This window comes from Nuphar pumila, chromosome 9 (genome assembly GCF_984573655.1).
Source record: "Nuphar pumila chromosome 9, dmNupPumi1.hap1.1, whole genome shotgun sequence".
Taxonomy (NCBI): Eukaryota; Viridiplantae; Streptophyta; class Magnoliopsida; order Nymphaeales; family Nymphaeaceae; genus Nuphar; species Nuphar pumila.
The window spans coordinates 2,476,129-2,491,391 of NC_143257.1; the positions used below are offsets into that span (position 1 = coordinate 2,476,129).

General features: G+C 37.2%; 1 protein-coding gene across 1 annotated transcript; it reads left to right on the forward strand.

Annotated features, from left to right (window-relative positions):
* Nucleotides 1–273: 273 nt before the first annotated feature.
* LOC149828196 (ras-related protein Rab2BV-like) lies at nt 274–10,354 on the forward strand. Its single transcript, XM_090017437.1, has 3 exons — nt 274–419; nt 625–818; nt 9,575–10,354. The coding sequence occupies exons 2-3, from the start codon at nt 654–656 to the stop codon at nt 10,052–10,054; spliced, it is 645 nt and encodes a 214-aa protein (XP_089873563.1). The 5' UTR covers nt 274–419; nt 625–653; the 3' UTR covers nt 10,055–10,354.
* Nucleotides 10,355–15,263: the final 4,909 nt, after the last annotated feature.

Here is a 15,263-nt window from a genome sequence, read left to right on the forward strand (position 1 = left end):
AATCCAATCCGAATGTGTAAATCCAAAACCGATTTGGCTTCCCTTTCGGATCTTATTTACTGTTCCGTATACTGAAACAAAGTATCGGACTAGGATTGAAGGTCCCACCTAACCCGATCCGTTTGCACCCGACGCCACAAATTTGTTTTCGTTTTTTGAAAACTAGAAAAACGCGAAAATCCCGTTCCTCTCTCTTTCACCTTGAAACCGTTTCGGAATTGCCGCTTCTTCGCCCCTTTTTAGCCAACAATTGGAAGATTGAGCCCGTCTCTCTCTCTCTCTCTGGACATGAGTCCTATTGTAGCGTTTCCTATGTAGAGAGGGAAAAAAAGATAACCAGAAAAATTATTCAAAAAAAGAAAAACTGAAACGTCTCTGCTTCCTCTGTTGATTCTCTTTCGGTTTTCTTACACACCTCGGTAACTCTCTCTCTCTCCTTTTCGCTTTTTTTTCATTTTTTTTGCTTTTTCAAGAGTTTTTTTTGGGATCTTGGGAATTAAAGCAGAGTTTTTGTGTTTCAGGCGTTGACTGTGCTTTTCGTTTTCTAGTCTTTTTGAGTTTTTTCTAATGTGATTTCTGATTGATTAATCGTTTTCTTTCGTTCATCTGTTGTTTTTTGGTTAGATCGGTGAGTTGGAAGGACGGGCGGAGGGATGGCGCATAGAATTGATCACGAGTACGATTACCTCTTCAAGATCGTCCTGATCGGCGATTCTGGCGTCGGCAAATCGAACATATTGTCAAGATTCACGCGAAACGAGTTCTGCTTGGAATCGAAATCGACGATCGGAGTCGAATTCGCAACACGGACTCTTCAGGTGACGTAGGACAATTCTCTCTCTCTCTCTCTCTCAGGGGAAGAATCTTGTCGATCATTAAGTTTCGGAGAAGTATTGGATCATTTTGAATTTTTGTGATCAAAATTTGGTCTTTTGGATCTTTCTGTGTAATTTTGAATCATCTGTGATTGCATATTTCGTGGCTGAATTGCTGTGCCTTGATTAGTGTATTAATTCTCATGCTTAGTTTGATTAATCACTGAGCCGGGTTTAAGGATCATTTCTTTTTGCTTTTCGTTCTTTAATTTGGTCCTTTATCTGATTAAATCTGGTGCTTTTCGAATAGAGGAGTTAGTTTCGTTTGTGATGGCTTCTCTCTCTCTCTCTCTCTCTCTCTCTATATATATATATATATATATATATATATATATATAAAGGCAGGAAATCGAATATTAATTGATAGGCTTTTCCGTTAATTATCTATATGCACGTATATACAGTTCTATAGTTTTATCCAAATGAGGACTTCTTGTCTTTAATATCTTTAAAACACTTTTTTTTAGTGAATTTAGAAAATTTGGCTGTGATTGTTGAAGTTCCTTTTAATTAGAGGCCAGCGGATTGGTCATTCTAATGAAAGCTTTGCTAGTGCTTGGATTTATGCTCCTTTGATGTTGGATTGTGCCACTTGTGTTGGAAGAAATGTGTTTTACATCTTGGAAGTTTCTGTTGCATTGAATAGTGAAGTAATGGCTTCATTTTCGTTTGATACAAATTGAGTTACTGTTTCTGTTTCTTAGTGAGCTATTGCTACAATCGTCCTTGTTGGCGTCATGTTTCTTTTTATGTTAGCATATTCACTTCTTTATTTCTTTTCTTTTTGAATAAAATGTTGCTACTAGTTTCTGGTCAACTCTTTCCTTCTTTAGTGGGCTTTCCAAGGCAGAAACTTATCAGTAAAACTGTGATAAGTCACGATATTCCATTGTGGATCATAATGGACGGTATAACTTTATCAGGTTCTCCATATAAGTGGATCATTCAGGCAATAATTTAAAATCATGTTTATAAGCATTATATGTCTCTTTCTCTCTCTCTCTCTCTCTCTCTCTGCTAGTAGTTAATAATTGTTAGATGTTGCAAAAATTAGATTATGACTCTTGCAAATTTTCTGTAACGTTTATCTACTGTGCTTAATGTTAAGTAAATTGTGGATTTAATCCTTTACATGCTTCTCACATCCATAATCTGAAGGGCTTGCCCTGTCGTTCTCTCTAGCCTCTCTAGATGTTACAAACAGAAGAGAATTCCTATGTGAGGAAAAGAAAAGATTATGATATGTTAAAGTTATTTCCTTTTTTGTTTTCTTTTCTTTGCATGTTTAGATTGTCTTACATGCTGGTAGGGGTGGGCAATGGGCCAAGCCAACCCGGCCCACTATTGTCCGGGTTTGGGTCAAGGTTTTAGGCCCGGGCTCGTTAGCTACCCGACCGAAAGCCTTACGTGGGCCGGGTCCGGGTCGGCCTGCGGGCTACCGGGCCTGATCGACGGGCCTGAGCTATTTATTAATTAGTAATAATATACAAATTTAAAAATTAATTAATTGCATAGTAACTTGGTAACTATTATTATTTACCTAATTAGTAGCATTAATTTTATGGAAACTAGAAAGATAATTAGTTGGGTACATGAGAACCTGTTAATTATTTATTATTTACCTAATTAGTTGGGTTTAGGCCGGACCGGGATCGGCCTGGCCCGCTTCACATTGGCCCATTGGGCCAATGGGTCGGGTCATGGGATGCTCTTCAAACCCGAGCCCATTAAGAACCGGGCCAAAGCCCGGCCCGTTAGTAAACAGGTCGGGCCATCTCCGGTCCGAGGCCATACTTAAAGCCTGGTGGGCTGAGCTCTACATGCTGGTGGCAATGCATTGTAGTCCTAGATATACATTGTTTGCTGGTAAACGACCAGTTTTGTGCATAGGTGACCTGTACATTCAAGTATATAATAATTATATGTGCATAAACCTATTGTCACAGGGACACACCATTTTGGGTGCATGTCCCTGGTGGCACGCGCAGACACAGATACGACACGACACAACACGTATGGCCATTATCTAATACTTTTTAATGATATTTTAATAAATTTTAAATATCAAAAAATAGTTCTTTATTGGCCAACAATTAAAAAATTCCATGTCCTGTCCAATTTTTTTTTCGAACTTTCTAGTCGAACCCATGCCACGTGTCCATGCATCTGTGTGTGTGTGTGTGTGTGTGTGTGTGTGTGTGTGTGTGTGTGTGTGTGTGTGTGTGTGTGCGTCTTGGTCACGGGTTGCAATTTGTTATGTATAACTTGCTTTTGTAGCCTTCTGATCTAGATTTTCAGCCAGGCCAAAAATTGAACATCCAACAATCATAGTTGAAATATAGGAATTTGGCTAGGAAGCCTTCATGTATCTAAAGAAATTACTAGTATGGAATTTAAAGAGTAACTAGTATGGACTATGGAGTATTAAATCTTTCTTTTGATATTGATAAATACAAACTCTTTTTGTTTGTCACTATATTGTGACACATGATCAACTGTTTCATGGGCATCTATAATTTAGCAAATGTGAGTGCACGTTGCATTAATTGTTGCTGAATATATTTGCTTCTTGTCCATGCGTCCTAAGAAATGCACATGCATCATTTGTTATAATCCAAAGAAGGTTTGCATGAAATGTGATTATATCACATGATAATATTTTATTGCACATTGCAATAATTGTTGCTGAACATATGTTACAAACCACAGAAGGCTTGCATGAAATGTGATTATGTTACATGGTAACAGTTTACTTTTTTACTTTATTTTTTTGGGTTATTATGGTAATAGTTGGCAATATATTATTTGTGGACACTTGTGGCCTCAACATTATAAGCTTTATTCTGGGTGTGGCACCTGTTCTAGGTAGGCTATGATCTAGGCAAGTTCTTCTGAAATTTTGGATTGGTTTTGGGAAGTAAGTTGTGATCTGGTCTGGAGGTGTCATAATTGTTAATTCCACTTGGTTGGATTTGCGAGTTTTCCTGCGGTAGGCTTTTTAGTATGCTAAAATTTATGCTGCTATGTTATTCATGTGGCTTCTGTATGGAATGGCTTTATCAGTGTTCCGTTTGATCCAATAGTACTTGTCAAAGTAAATGCCACTTAGATTGCAAGCTGTGATTCAAGTTCTTAGTATGTGTGATAGTATTCTGTGAATCGTTCTTTGTAAGTTTATTAGTGTGTTTATTTATACTCTTCGCTGTTTAGTTGGATTATATGTGAGCGAAACTTAATGTCTTCATGTGTTAAACTTGATTCCTGTGTAAAAAATATTTAAATAATTAAATTTATGCGCTGATCTCTTAAGCAAAATATAACGGATCAAACATAGACAAATGTTTGATTAACATTTGATGCACAATTGCACATATATTTAAACTTTGCTTTGAAATTTATATATATTCTTTTAATTTGAGACTGTATTGTGACAATGAATATGTACTGTTTGAAGAGCATATTTTAGTTGTATAAAATGTTGAGATTTTTCTTTTAGTAACATATGGTGAGTACAATTACAGGGTGTTAGTTGTGGATGAATATTTTGATCTCGTGTGCATGGTAACTTATGCAAAGTTTTTGCATAAACTCCTGAATGCTCACATGAAATTTATTTCTTTGAACAGTGATTGCATGTTAATTTACAATTTATTTGTTGGTCCTAAAATGATAATATCAGATAATTTGTTACTGCAGATACTGGAAGAGTCCAAGTTTTATGAGTTTTGTTCTAGTTGTGGATGCCCTGTTCTTGGTGGTAACACGTGAGCAAAAACATCCTTTTCAAATGTAAAATTGGTTTTGGGGTGAGGCTTTTAATTTAGACAGTGTTAGGGGTTATGGACCTGCACAAGTTGACACATGGCTTTGAAAGTGACTTACCTATTCACAATTTGATCAGGGCAATTGTGGTTGTGAGAACAAAATTGAATTTTGTCTAGTAGGCAGTTATGTGTTAACTGTTAAGCTTGATTCCCGTGTAAAAGTATATGTTGAGAAATGTTTTTTTCTTGACATTTTCTTAAATAAAGATATGAGAAAAACTTTGCAAGAAATTCAATTATTTCTAATGTAAATTTCTTCTGATACCTTTGATGATATGTCTATGAATCTATACTATTTGAACACCTTGAATTCATAACTTATATTTGCAATTGGAAATAGCCTTCTAATTATGAAGGCCTATTCAGGCAGGCATTTTTTTAATCCCATCCATGGGATGAGACTTGTACAGTTATTCTGTGGATGGTGTATTGAGAGTTGAGACTCAGAAAACCCATTTGAACTTGTGTGACTTGAGTTGACCTTGCTATGCTGGAGCTGGATTTTGTAGAATGTGATGGTGTGACCACCCAATTTACTTCTGCAAGTTTGTGCTGTCCCCTGTTTGGGTCACACATGTCAGAATTTTTATTCAGCTTACTTGAGTTGATTTTGACCAAGTAACTTTAGAATCAAAACCTGAACTTCATAACATGTGCACTTCTAAATGCCCAGTGCCCCCGTGTCCTCACTGACACTTTTGTGTGTTGGTGCCGGGTGCTTTTGTGTGCTTCTACGTTTAGACATACCATCTAATATATGGGTTACACTTCATGTTGTATACATATTTTATGTTTTCTGCATTTTGTCATTATTTTGATAAGCTATTTAATGATAGTCATGCTCAAGATCTTGGAGACTTCTCTATTCCTTTTCATGAGATAAATCGTGACTTCATGCGCAAGATTCAAAAGAAAGAAATTGCAGAGGCTTTGAAGAAAATGAAATCAAGAAGGGCAGTTGGCCCAGATGGTATACCTATCGAGGCTTGGAAATGCTTGGGAGAGAAAGGTTTAGAATGGTTGACAAATCTTTTTAACTTGATTTGGCGAACAAATAAGATGCCTAATGAGTGGAGGAAGAGTACTTTGGTGCCTTTATATAAGAATAAGGGTGATATACAAGATTGCACAAACTATCGTGGTATAAAACTCATGAGTCATACTATGAAACTTTGGGAGAGGGTGATTGAGTCTAGGTTGAGGAAGGTTGTCATGATATCGGAGAATCAATTTGGTTTTATGCCTGGAAGATCAACTATGGAAGCTATACATCTTCTTAGACAACTTATTGAAAGATATAGAGAGAGGAACAAAGATTTGCATATGGTTTTTATTGATTTAGAGAAGGCATACGATAGAGTACCTAGGGACGTTCTCTGGTGGACAATGATGAAGAAAGGTGTTTCTCTCAAGTACATTAGTATAATTAAAGATATGTATGAAGGAGTAGTAACCAATGTCCGCACTTGTGGAGGGGTGACAACCAATTTTCCGATAACGGTTGGGTTACATCAAGGATCTGCTTTAAGCCCTTTCCTATTTGCGATAGTGATGGATGAGCTTACGAGATCAATTCAAGAAAATGTACCGTGGTGTATGTTGTTTGCTGATGATATTGTTTTGATTGATGAGTCTAGAGCTGGGGTTAATGCTAAGTTAGAATTATGGAGACAGACATTGGAAGCTAGAGGTTTTAAGTTGAGTAAGAGTAAGACTGAATATATGGAATGTCGGTTTAGTAAGCAACGAAGTAGTGATGGGAGTGTAGTGAAGCTTGGTGAGCAAGATATACCGGTGAATGATTATTTCAAATATTTGGGATCCATCATTCAAAAGTATGGAGAAATTGATGGAGATGTAAATCATAGGATAAAGGTTGGGTGGATGAAATGGAAAAGTGCTACTGGAGTACTGTGCGATCGTAGAATGCCATTGCGGTTGAAGGGAAAGTTTTATAGGACGACTATTAGACCCGCTTTACTATATGGTACGGAATGTTGGGCTGCCAAGAGACATCATATTCAAAAAATGAGTGTAGCTGAGATGCGGATGCTTAGATGGATGTGTGGAAATACAATAAAAGATAAGATTCGGAACGAAGAGATACGTAAGAAGGTAGGTGTTGCACCCATTGAAAATAAGATGCGAGAGAATCGTTTACGGTGGTTTGGACATATTCGGCGAAGGCCTAATGATGCTCCAGTTAGAAGGTTGGAGAAATGGGAAAATATATTAGTTAAAAGAGGTCGGGGTAGGCCTAGGAAGACTTGGATGGAGATGATAGGAAAGGATATGAATGCTTTGAACCTCACCGAGGACATGGCGTTGGATAGAAATGATTGGAGGAAAAGGATTCATGTGGAAGACCCAAAATGAATTTCTTTTTTGGTTCATATCGCTGACCCCAATTGTTTTGGGATGAAGGCGTAGTTGTTGTTGTTGTTGTTTGTGCATTTTTGTCATTATATATATATAGCATAGGGTGTATCATCGGACGCGCCCAACACATCCTTTCTTTTTTTTAGCGGCGCTCTCGAGCGCTGCTAAAGCTCTGGGTGGAATTTTACAAGAAGGATGTTTCCACCGCTGACCTGGAGCGATCAGCCGTGGAAAAACGTCCGAAAATCATCAGACACTTTGTGTCCGTACGTCCTACTCTCTCTCTCTCTCTATATATATATATATATATATATAGGGAAAATATTTGCTACTAATGAAGGTAAGAAACTAATGAGCTAGAAATCATAGGTGCAAGTTGTATAGACTCAATCTAACCACATAGATGCGTTCAACATGGTTTGTTAGCTAAGGATCAAGCCTTGGATCGTGCTTTTCTGATGTAAAAATATGATATTTTGAGTTATGAAATTTTGGCACATTGTGGGCTGTTGATTTTTGGACCCCTTTAAAAACCTAATTACTTGTCATAATCACATGATTCAAAACAAGTTTCCTACTAAAAAAACCATGTAGATCACTTCCGTAACACGATCTACAAAAAATTGAATTTTTTTTAAGACTGATTTCTACTCATTAGTTCCTACCTTCATTAGTAGTCAATATTCACCCATATATATATATATATTTGTATATATATATTATGGGAATATGCATGTGCAACATACACAACCCAGCTGCACCCTCGCATTCTTCTTCTGAAAACAACTGTGTTTTACCAGCTGTATCCATGTTGTACCATATGCTGGCACCCCATACATATGTGATAGATCCTGAGCCACGTCCTCTTTGAGCATTTGGTCAATTTGGTAAGTTTAAATTAGTTTATGATATTTTCTCATGGTAAGTTTAAAAATATGGTGTTTTGGGCGAGTGTGATGCTTGCTAAACTAAACAATGTAATGGTTTTTGCTGGTTAACTATGCTGATATTTACCTTAAAAATGTTTCTGTTGATATTATTCTCTCTAGTTACTTTAGGGTCCATAAGTCTGATGTTCAACAAAGTATATCTTTATTTTTATGGGAGTCACTTGAATTGTTTGTGTCTTTGTTGGATACTGTTTGCCATTTACGCATTAAAGCAGGATTAAGATTGAATATTCATCTTCTTTGTGCTGATCATGGTCATCATCACAACAATAGGAGAGACTACATGAATTGCTTTAGCAAATATCAATGTTAAGAGAGGTCAAAAATGGAATGATATGAAATTAAAAGCAAAAATAGGAAATGTAAGTAAAGCGATTGTCATATAATTAAGAAAGAGAATGGGATGCTTCAATCTGGTTGTTGCTAGACTTTCTTGCAAGTTCTCGCATCTATTGTAATGATTACAGCTATTTGTTGGATATTTTTTATTGATCGACACTAGAGGTACTTATGATATCTTGAAAACGTTGGCTTTTTCATTAAAATATCATATCGTTGCCATGAAAATATCACTGTAATTTTCCACTTTAATTATTTTTTTGATCTTTGGAATAGATCTGATAATTTTAATTTCTTACACTTCTAATTGTATGATGATTTTCTGTTTTGCCATTAATCCAAAATTTATAGTCTGTTTCTGTTTGTTTTCGTTTCATTTTTCCATTTCTCTAAACTGTGAAGATATTTGGGCAAATAATTATTTGTCAAGAAATTGCAATACAATATCAGTTAATATGGATGTCTCTGTTTGAAACACAGAATAATTGTTATTAACATGTATCAATTCTTAAAATTCGAGATATATTTATGGAATATGGATCATGAAAACTATCACAAATTGTGGTTTAAAGTTTAAACTATTAGTATCTGCACCACTCTTTGATGTACCAGCTGGATATGGTTTAATCATTCATGACCGACAATGTTTCTTTCTTTGGATCAATTCTAATGGTGGAGTCCTTGAACATCCATCTTATTGTATATGTCCTAAGTAACAGACTGCTATCTGCAGCATTGCAAGGAATTTTTTATCATACTATGGGACTACAATGTATTTTATACCTGTGCCACTTGAAAAAATAAAATAGTTCCAAGCATTATTTATCTATTCTACTATAACCTTACCTCATCCCAAGTGAAAATACCCACCAAGAGTCTACACCATATGTTGTAGACTTGTAGTCCAACACACCAACTTACTAGCTTTCTATACATCCTAGCTAATTTACTACTATCAATAAACTAGATACCCAGTTAATAATTAACTAGGCACTCTCCCGGGTCTCCCCCACATCTAATGACATTCCTAGTTACTGGTCCATCCACATAAGGTTTTCTGCAAAAGTGGCCATGATTATATACAGTGGTCTACTATTGGTAATTTATTCCACATTTTTAACAATGCGAGGTGTAGAGATTGAATGCACACGTTTGTGATCTTGTGCCTTTGTTGCAAGAATGAATATGCATGCTTCTCCTTGCGCAGGTAGATGGTAAGACAATCAAGGCACAAATATGGGATACAGCTGGGCAGGAGAGGTATCGAGCTATTACCAGTGCTTATTACCGGGGTGCTGTTGGTGCTCTGCTGGTCTATGACATAACAAAAAGACAGACTTTTGACAATGTTCAGAGGTGGCTCCGTGAACTTCGTGACCATGCGGACTCTAACATTGTCATCATGATGGCTGGAAACAAGTCAGACTTGAAACATCTGAGAGCCGTATCTGAAGAAGATGCTAAGGTTTTGGCAGAAAAGGAGGGTCTTTCTTTCCTGGAGACATCTGCGTTGGAAGCAGTGAACATTGAGCAGGCATTTCAGACCATTCTCACAGAGATCTATCTTATAATAAGCAGGAAAGCTCTTGCTGCTCAAGAGGCTGCTGCTACAGCTGGCCCTCCTGGTCAAGGTACAACTATTAATGTCACCGATGCTTCAGTAACAAAGACAAATTGCTGTTACTGATTGTACTTGACCCTCCCTTTTTCTATATGAAAGTGCTGATCATGAAAACTGTAGAGCAAATCTAGTTTGTTAGGTTTGTGGTTAGACATTTAGGTGTATAAGAATTATTCTTACTATAGGCAAACTTGGAAAGAAGATGGCTCACATTCCTCAGGTTCTTCAGTGTCCTGTAAATGAGTGGTGCCGCATGAAATGTTTCTTGTAAAACAATGCCCCCCCCCACCCACGAATTGTCTGAGTGGTTCCTGACTTGTAATAATGCTTTTTTACTCTGCAGAAGAGCAGATTTGATTCCCCAAACTTGTTTTTCCTTGAAGGGGTAGAGTTCTTATTTTCTTTCAAACTGAAACTTCTGTTCACTGATAGATGCTAATTCAATCCCTACATAATTTTTTACACTGTTGATCTTTTTCTTTTCCCCTTTTATCATCTGGTTCTCTTGTGTTCCTTTTGTTTTCTCAAATTTTATTTTTCAAACTAGATTGAAGTTTTTTGTTTGTTTGTTGCAAATTCAACTATTCAGCACTTTCTGTTCTTTTTCTTGTCATGGATTCCATCACCACGTCAGGACAATATTTTTCTATTTCTGTTTTAGTTTTTTCCCGTGTTTCCCCCTAGCACTCATTTTCTGATATACTGCCTCAATCTGTGGTGCACAATCCGTTGATGGTCCAACTCCAAGAAAGTGTTGGCCTTACTTTATGGTATGACAAGAACTAGTAGTTGATCACTTCTAGATAGCTACCACTGTTCCAAGCGTCTTGAACTTGACTCTTGGTGACTTGAATTGACCCATGAAGGGTTCGTGCCTGGATGTGGGAAGATGCTACTAGTTTGGCTGGGTTTAATCTCCTCAGGGATTTGATATACCTTTCCAGGGAGTTGAGAAGTTGTGATTTTGATGTTTGAGCCGACTTGGTGTCGGGCTTTTGTGGATGAGACCTCGGTAACTAGGACAAGTGACAGGCTGTTACCATTGAAGAAGCACAGCATAGTGCTATTGTTGGTTGTGCAGAGATGGAAGCTGCTGTGAGATGGTTTGCTGAAGAAATATGGAGGCCACTTTCTCTTCCTTGTCATTGTTCCCTTGGAAGCAAGATTAACAGTCACTTGTCTGCTTGATCCTTAGATGATTGTCTGCTTGATCATTAGATGATTTTTTCTAGTGATGTTTAATTCAATATGAAAACTGTACACCTGAAATAGCCTGTTTCATAACAATTGAGATGCACAATGTGAGCCCTTGTGGTTCAGCTCTTGAGAGCTCACTCTTCTGCTTAGCATTAATCTCGTGAGTATGCCCCTAACTTGTATGATCATGAACATGATAACTGAATGATTACATAACTGATTTATCGTTGAACTGAATGTTTGTTGCAATAAGCGTGATTCTAGCCATGTGTAACTCTGAGATCTAGAACTCCATAAATGTAAACGTGAAACTGGCTGTCGAAGTTGTGGCCTCTGCCAGTAGTTCTGTGAATTTGGAAGATTGTTAAACTCTTCAACCTCTTGCAGTTGCAACACCGTAAAACAGTGGCTACTTCTGATTGTTGTTATACTTGCATCATTCTTCTTATTCTAATGAAGGATCAGCAGGTAGCCAGAAGAGAAAGCGTGGCGACTAGCAGCATCTTGTGCTTCATTGGTGTTTCAGGATGGCAAATCTGGTTATATTGAGCATAATTGGTCATCGGTTATATTCAATCCCCACCGCGCATCTTACTTGAGAATGCAGTTCTCACTTGGGAACAGTGAGAGTGAGGCCTCCACACATCTCCAAGTGAGGTTTTCTGCGATATGACCGGATCTGTCCGCGCATTTCAGATTCGTGATGTGGCTCTTCTATATCCAGATTAGCAAGAAAACAGTGAATGCTTTGTATGTGTTATTGAGCAATATGGCCCATAAGAACTAATTTATAGTTTCAGTAATCAGACTTTCTTTTTTTAGTTAAGACAGGAAATTATTTAGGTTCAAACTCGGTCTTCCAATCAGAAAAATGAAGACCTAGAAACTAGCTTAGACTTGGAATTTTAACAAATTGATGAACTCACCAAGTTTGGAATTGGAGATTTCTTAGTATTATCCACATAAAAACTGATCAATGAGGTATGACAATGGCTGCAATGGTACACCCTATACAAAATGAACTTCTTGTAACCAAGATGACTGAAAAGCAAACATTCTAAAATCCCTATCAAAACATATCTATTTTCGGGAAAACACAAAAAAAATAAAAAATAAACTGCGACCCTCACATATTCAGTTGGATAGCTGATCAGAAGTTTTCGTGAAAGGGATGCAATTATTGCTGTCCATTAGATACCAAAATGCTTTGAATTTAGTATTTGAACAATTGGTCTATGTCACAATGATTCAGGGACTCGAGGGTGTGGGATTTGTATTTTTTTTTTCCAAAAGTGGGGCATGAACACAAAGAATTTTAAATTCTTATTTTTTTGAATATTTTAACATTAAGGATAGTTTTTTTTACCAAAATAAAATCTATTATTTAAAAAATATTAAAAATTTTCCTGTATGTGTCAGTGTCCGAGCATATCCAATCATGATAATAAGTATGGTTATTAAGTATTCAAACTAGTATTGAAGATCAAAACAGATGCCAAAGGGATAAAGAGCCAGGAGTATCAGTGACCTCAATTGAAAATTCATTTGCACTAGTTCTTCCTACAATGAAGAACTTGATTTCATTTGCATCAGCATCTGGTTAAGCTCTTAAGATGCCACTCTTTTGCTTAACATGATCTCATTTGAATAATGGCCCTAATGGCCTATGCATAAAAAAAAAAAATGTGGCCACGCAAACGAATCGATAACAGGCGAACGGAAAATTCATTTCGCAGAATTTTGTGTTTTATTTGCCCTTCAGCCTCGAGAAAATGGTACCGTGATGTCGCTCTTATGACTCCAGTTTAACAAGAAAAGATTTGATAGTGTCTTTTGCAAAGAGGAACGTATAATCACCCATTGATTTGTGACTAACATAAGAGCCATAGTAAACAAGATGCACGAGATGAATCAATGTAAATTGGTGCTTTAATGAACTTAGGGATGTAATTAAGAGGCATCCTCATATGCTCAAAATGAAACTTTTAGAGAGAATAATATGGGACCTCTTGCTAGCTCTCATATCACAAAGATACGGATACAGACATGGATCCGAGACATGAGTCCCTAATTCAATGAAAAGTAAGATACAAGGATACACATTTTTAATATTTATTAAACTATAATATTTTTATGGTTACATTATATAAAAATAAGTAATATATGGTGGTTCTCACTTCTCAGCCATGATGGGATATGGTGGTACACACCATTGTTTGTGTTGATCTAAACACCAAATGTTAGACCAAACCGTAAAGATGTGTTTCATATGGTTTATTCATTACTTTAGGTACTGTTTGCATGATGCGGGAAGATCAGCTTTTGGCCAAAACCTGGTTAAATGAAAAATGCCACCCCCAAAATTCGAACCCCTTTCCCTCTTTTTCACACAATCGTGGGTGCTTTCACACTCCATTAGAGATGCACAACGAGCCGAGCTAGCTCGGGTTATGCTCGAACTCATTCGAAAACAAATGAGCTGAGCTTGAACAAGGGTTCAGATTCGGTACAGGTAAATAAGCCGAGCTTGAACAAGCAGTCTAGCTCGAATAAGCTCGGTAAGCCAGATTAAGCTTGACTCATATAATAAAAAAATTAGATTTATATGTATGTATTTTATTTGAAGAAAAAAGGGTCTTACCCTAATGGCTAAGTCATTACTCATCTTTGGAAGTGGCGTGGGTTCAAATCTCACCGTTTTCTCTATTTCAAAAAAGCATTTTACACAATTTTCAAAACGTTTAAAAACATTTTTAAAATAAGGGTTTTCAGCTCGAGCTTGACTTGAGCCGATCTTGAGCCATAGTTGTTCGGGCTGGACTCGAGCTTGAGCCGAGCCAGGCCAAGCCCGGCTATTGTGCATCCCTACACTCCATAGCATGGCCAGCCATTTTTGGCTGGCCACAGCTGGTGACCGGCCATGATTTTATTTTCTTTTAGTTTTTTTTTTTGGACCATGGCCAGCCATTTTCAGGTCAGTCACCAGCCAAGCCATTTCCCGGCTGATGGCTGGTCGGAAAATGGCCATCCTTATTTTTTCTTTATATATATATATATATATATATATATAGTTTTTGGTGACCAAAATCTGGACCAGATTTTGGTCATCCAAAGTCATTTCTAGTTGGGTTTTTGCAAACCTGGTTTTTGCAAACCTGGTTTTTGCAAATTAGGTTTATCATATCTAATGTGCCACAAAATTCAATTTCTAAGGCGGTGAAAAATTGGTGGATCACAATTTGTGATAATAAAGATGGTTTAAAAATGGCCCAAAACATCACCTTAGAGTTGACTTTAACACAGCGAAATAATGAACTGAACATGCTAAACTGGATCCAAGAGTTAGTTTTTGCATTTGGATGTGAGATCTATGTAAATCGAATGCCTACAATAAGTGGTTGTTTTCTGCCACAATAGAATCGTATAAAAATATATTTCTTAGTAACAGAACAAAAATATAATGATTGAACTTGCCACAGTTGGAGCTGCAATATTGTTCTCATATTGTTCACCAGAATGCCTTGAATGAAGTACTTAAACCAGTAGACCCAAGGGGTTCGGCCTAGTGGGATGGGCCTAGACCGTTTGACGGGTGGTCTAGGTTCAAATCCCATGGGAGTCACCCCCTGCGTATAACAAAGCTTGGCGACTCCTTGGGGTCGAGGGATAAGCTCTCAGAGTTTACGCCAACATGGACAGAGACCGTAAGTAGGTCTGGATGAACCTGCGCGACTTGGTCTCTGCGCTTGGGGGCGGTTTCTCCGACTAAAAAAAGTACCTAAACCAGCATTGAGAAAATGAAGCAACTTGGTGTGTTAGATCACATAGGGATATAATTTGAAAGATTAGTTTTAAAACATCAGATTACATTTTTTTATGCCTTGTGAGCACCAACTTCGAGACTCCCATTATGCTTGCCAAATTCATTTTTTAACTTTTCACTACACATACAAAAGCTCTCTCTCTCTCTCTCTCTCTCTCACTGACAACTTCAACAGAGGGTGATGAAAATGAAAATGAAAGATGAGGCTGGACTTGTCAACTGCATCCTTGTGAAGATGTAGTTGAAAATACCAAC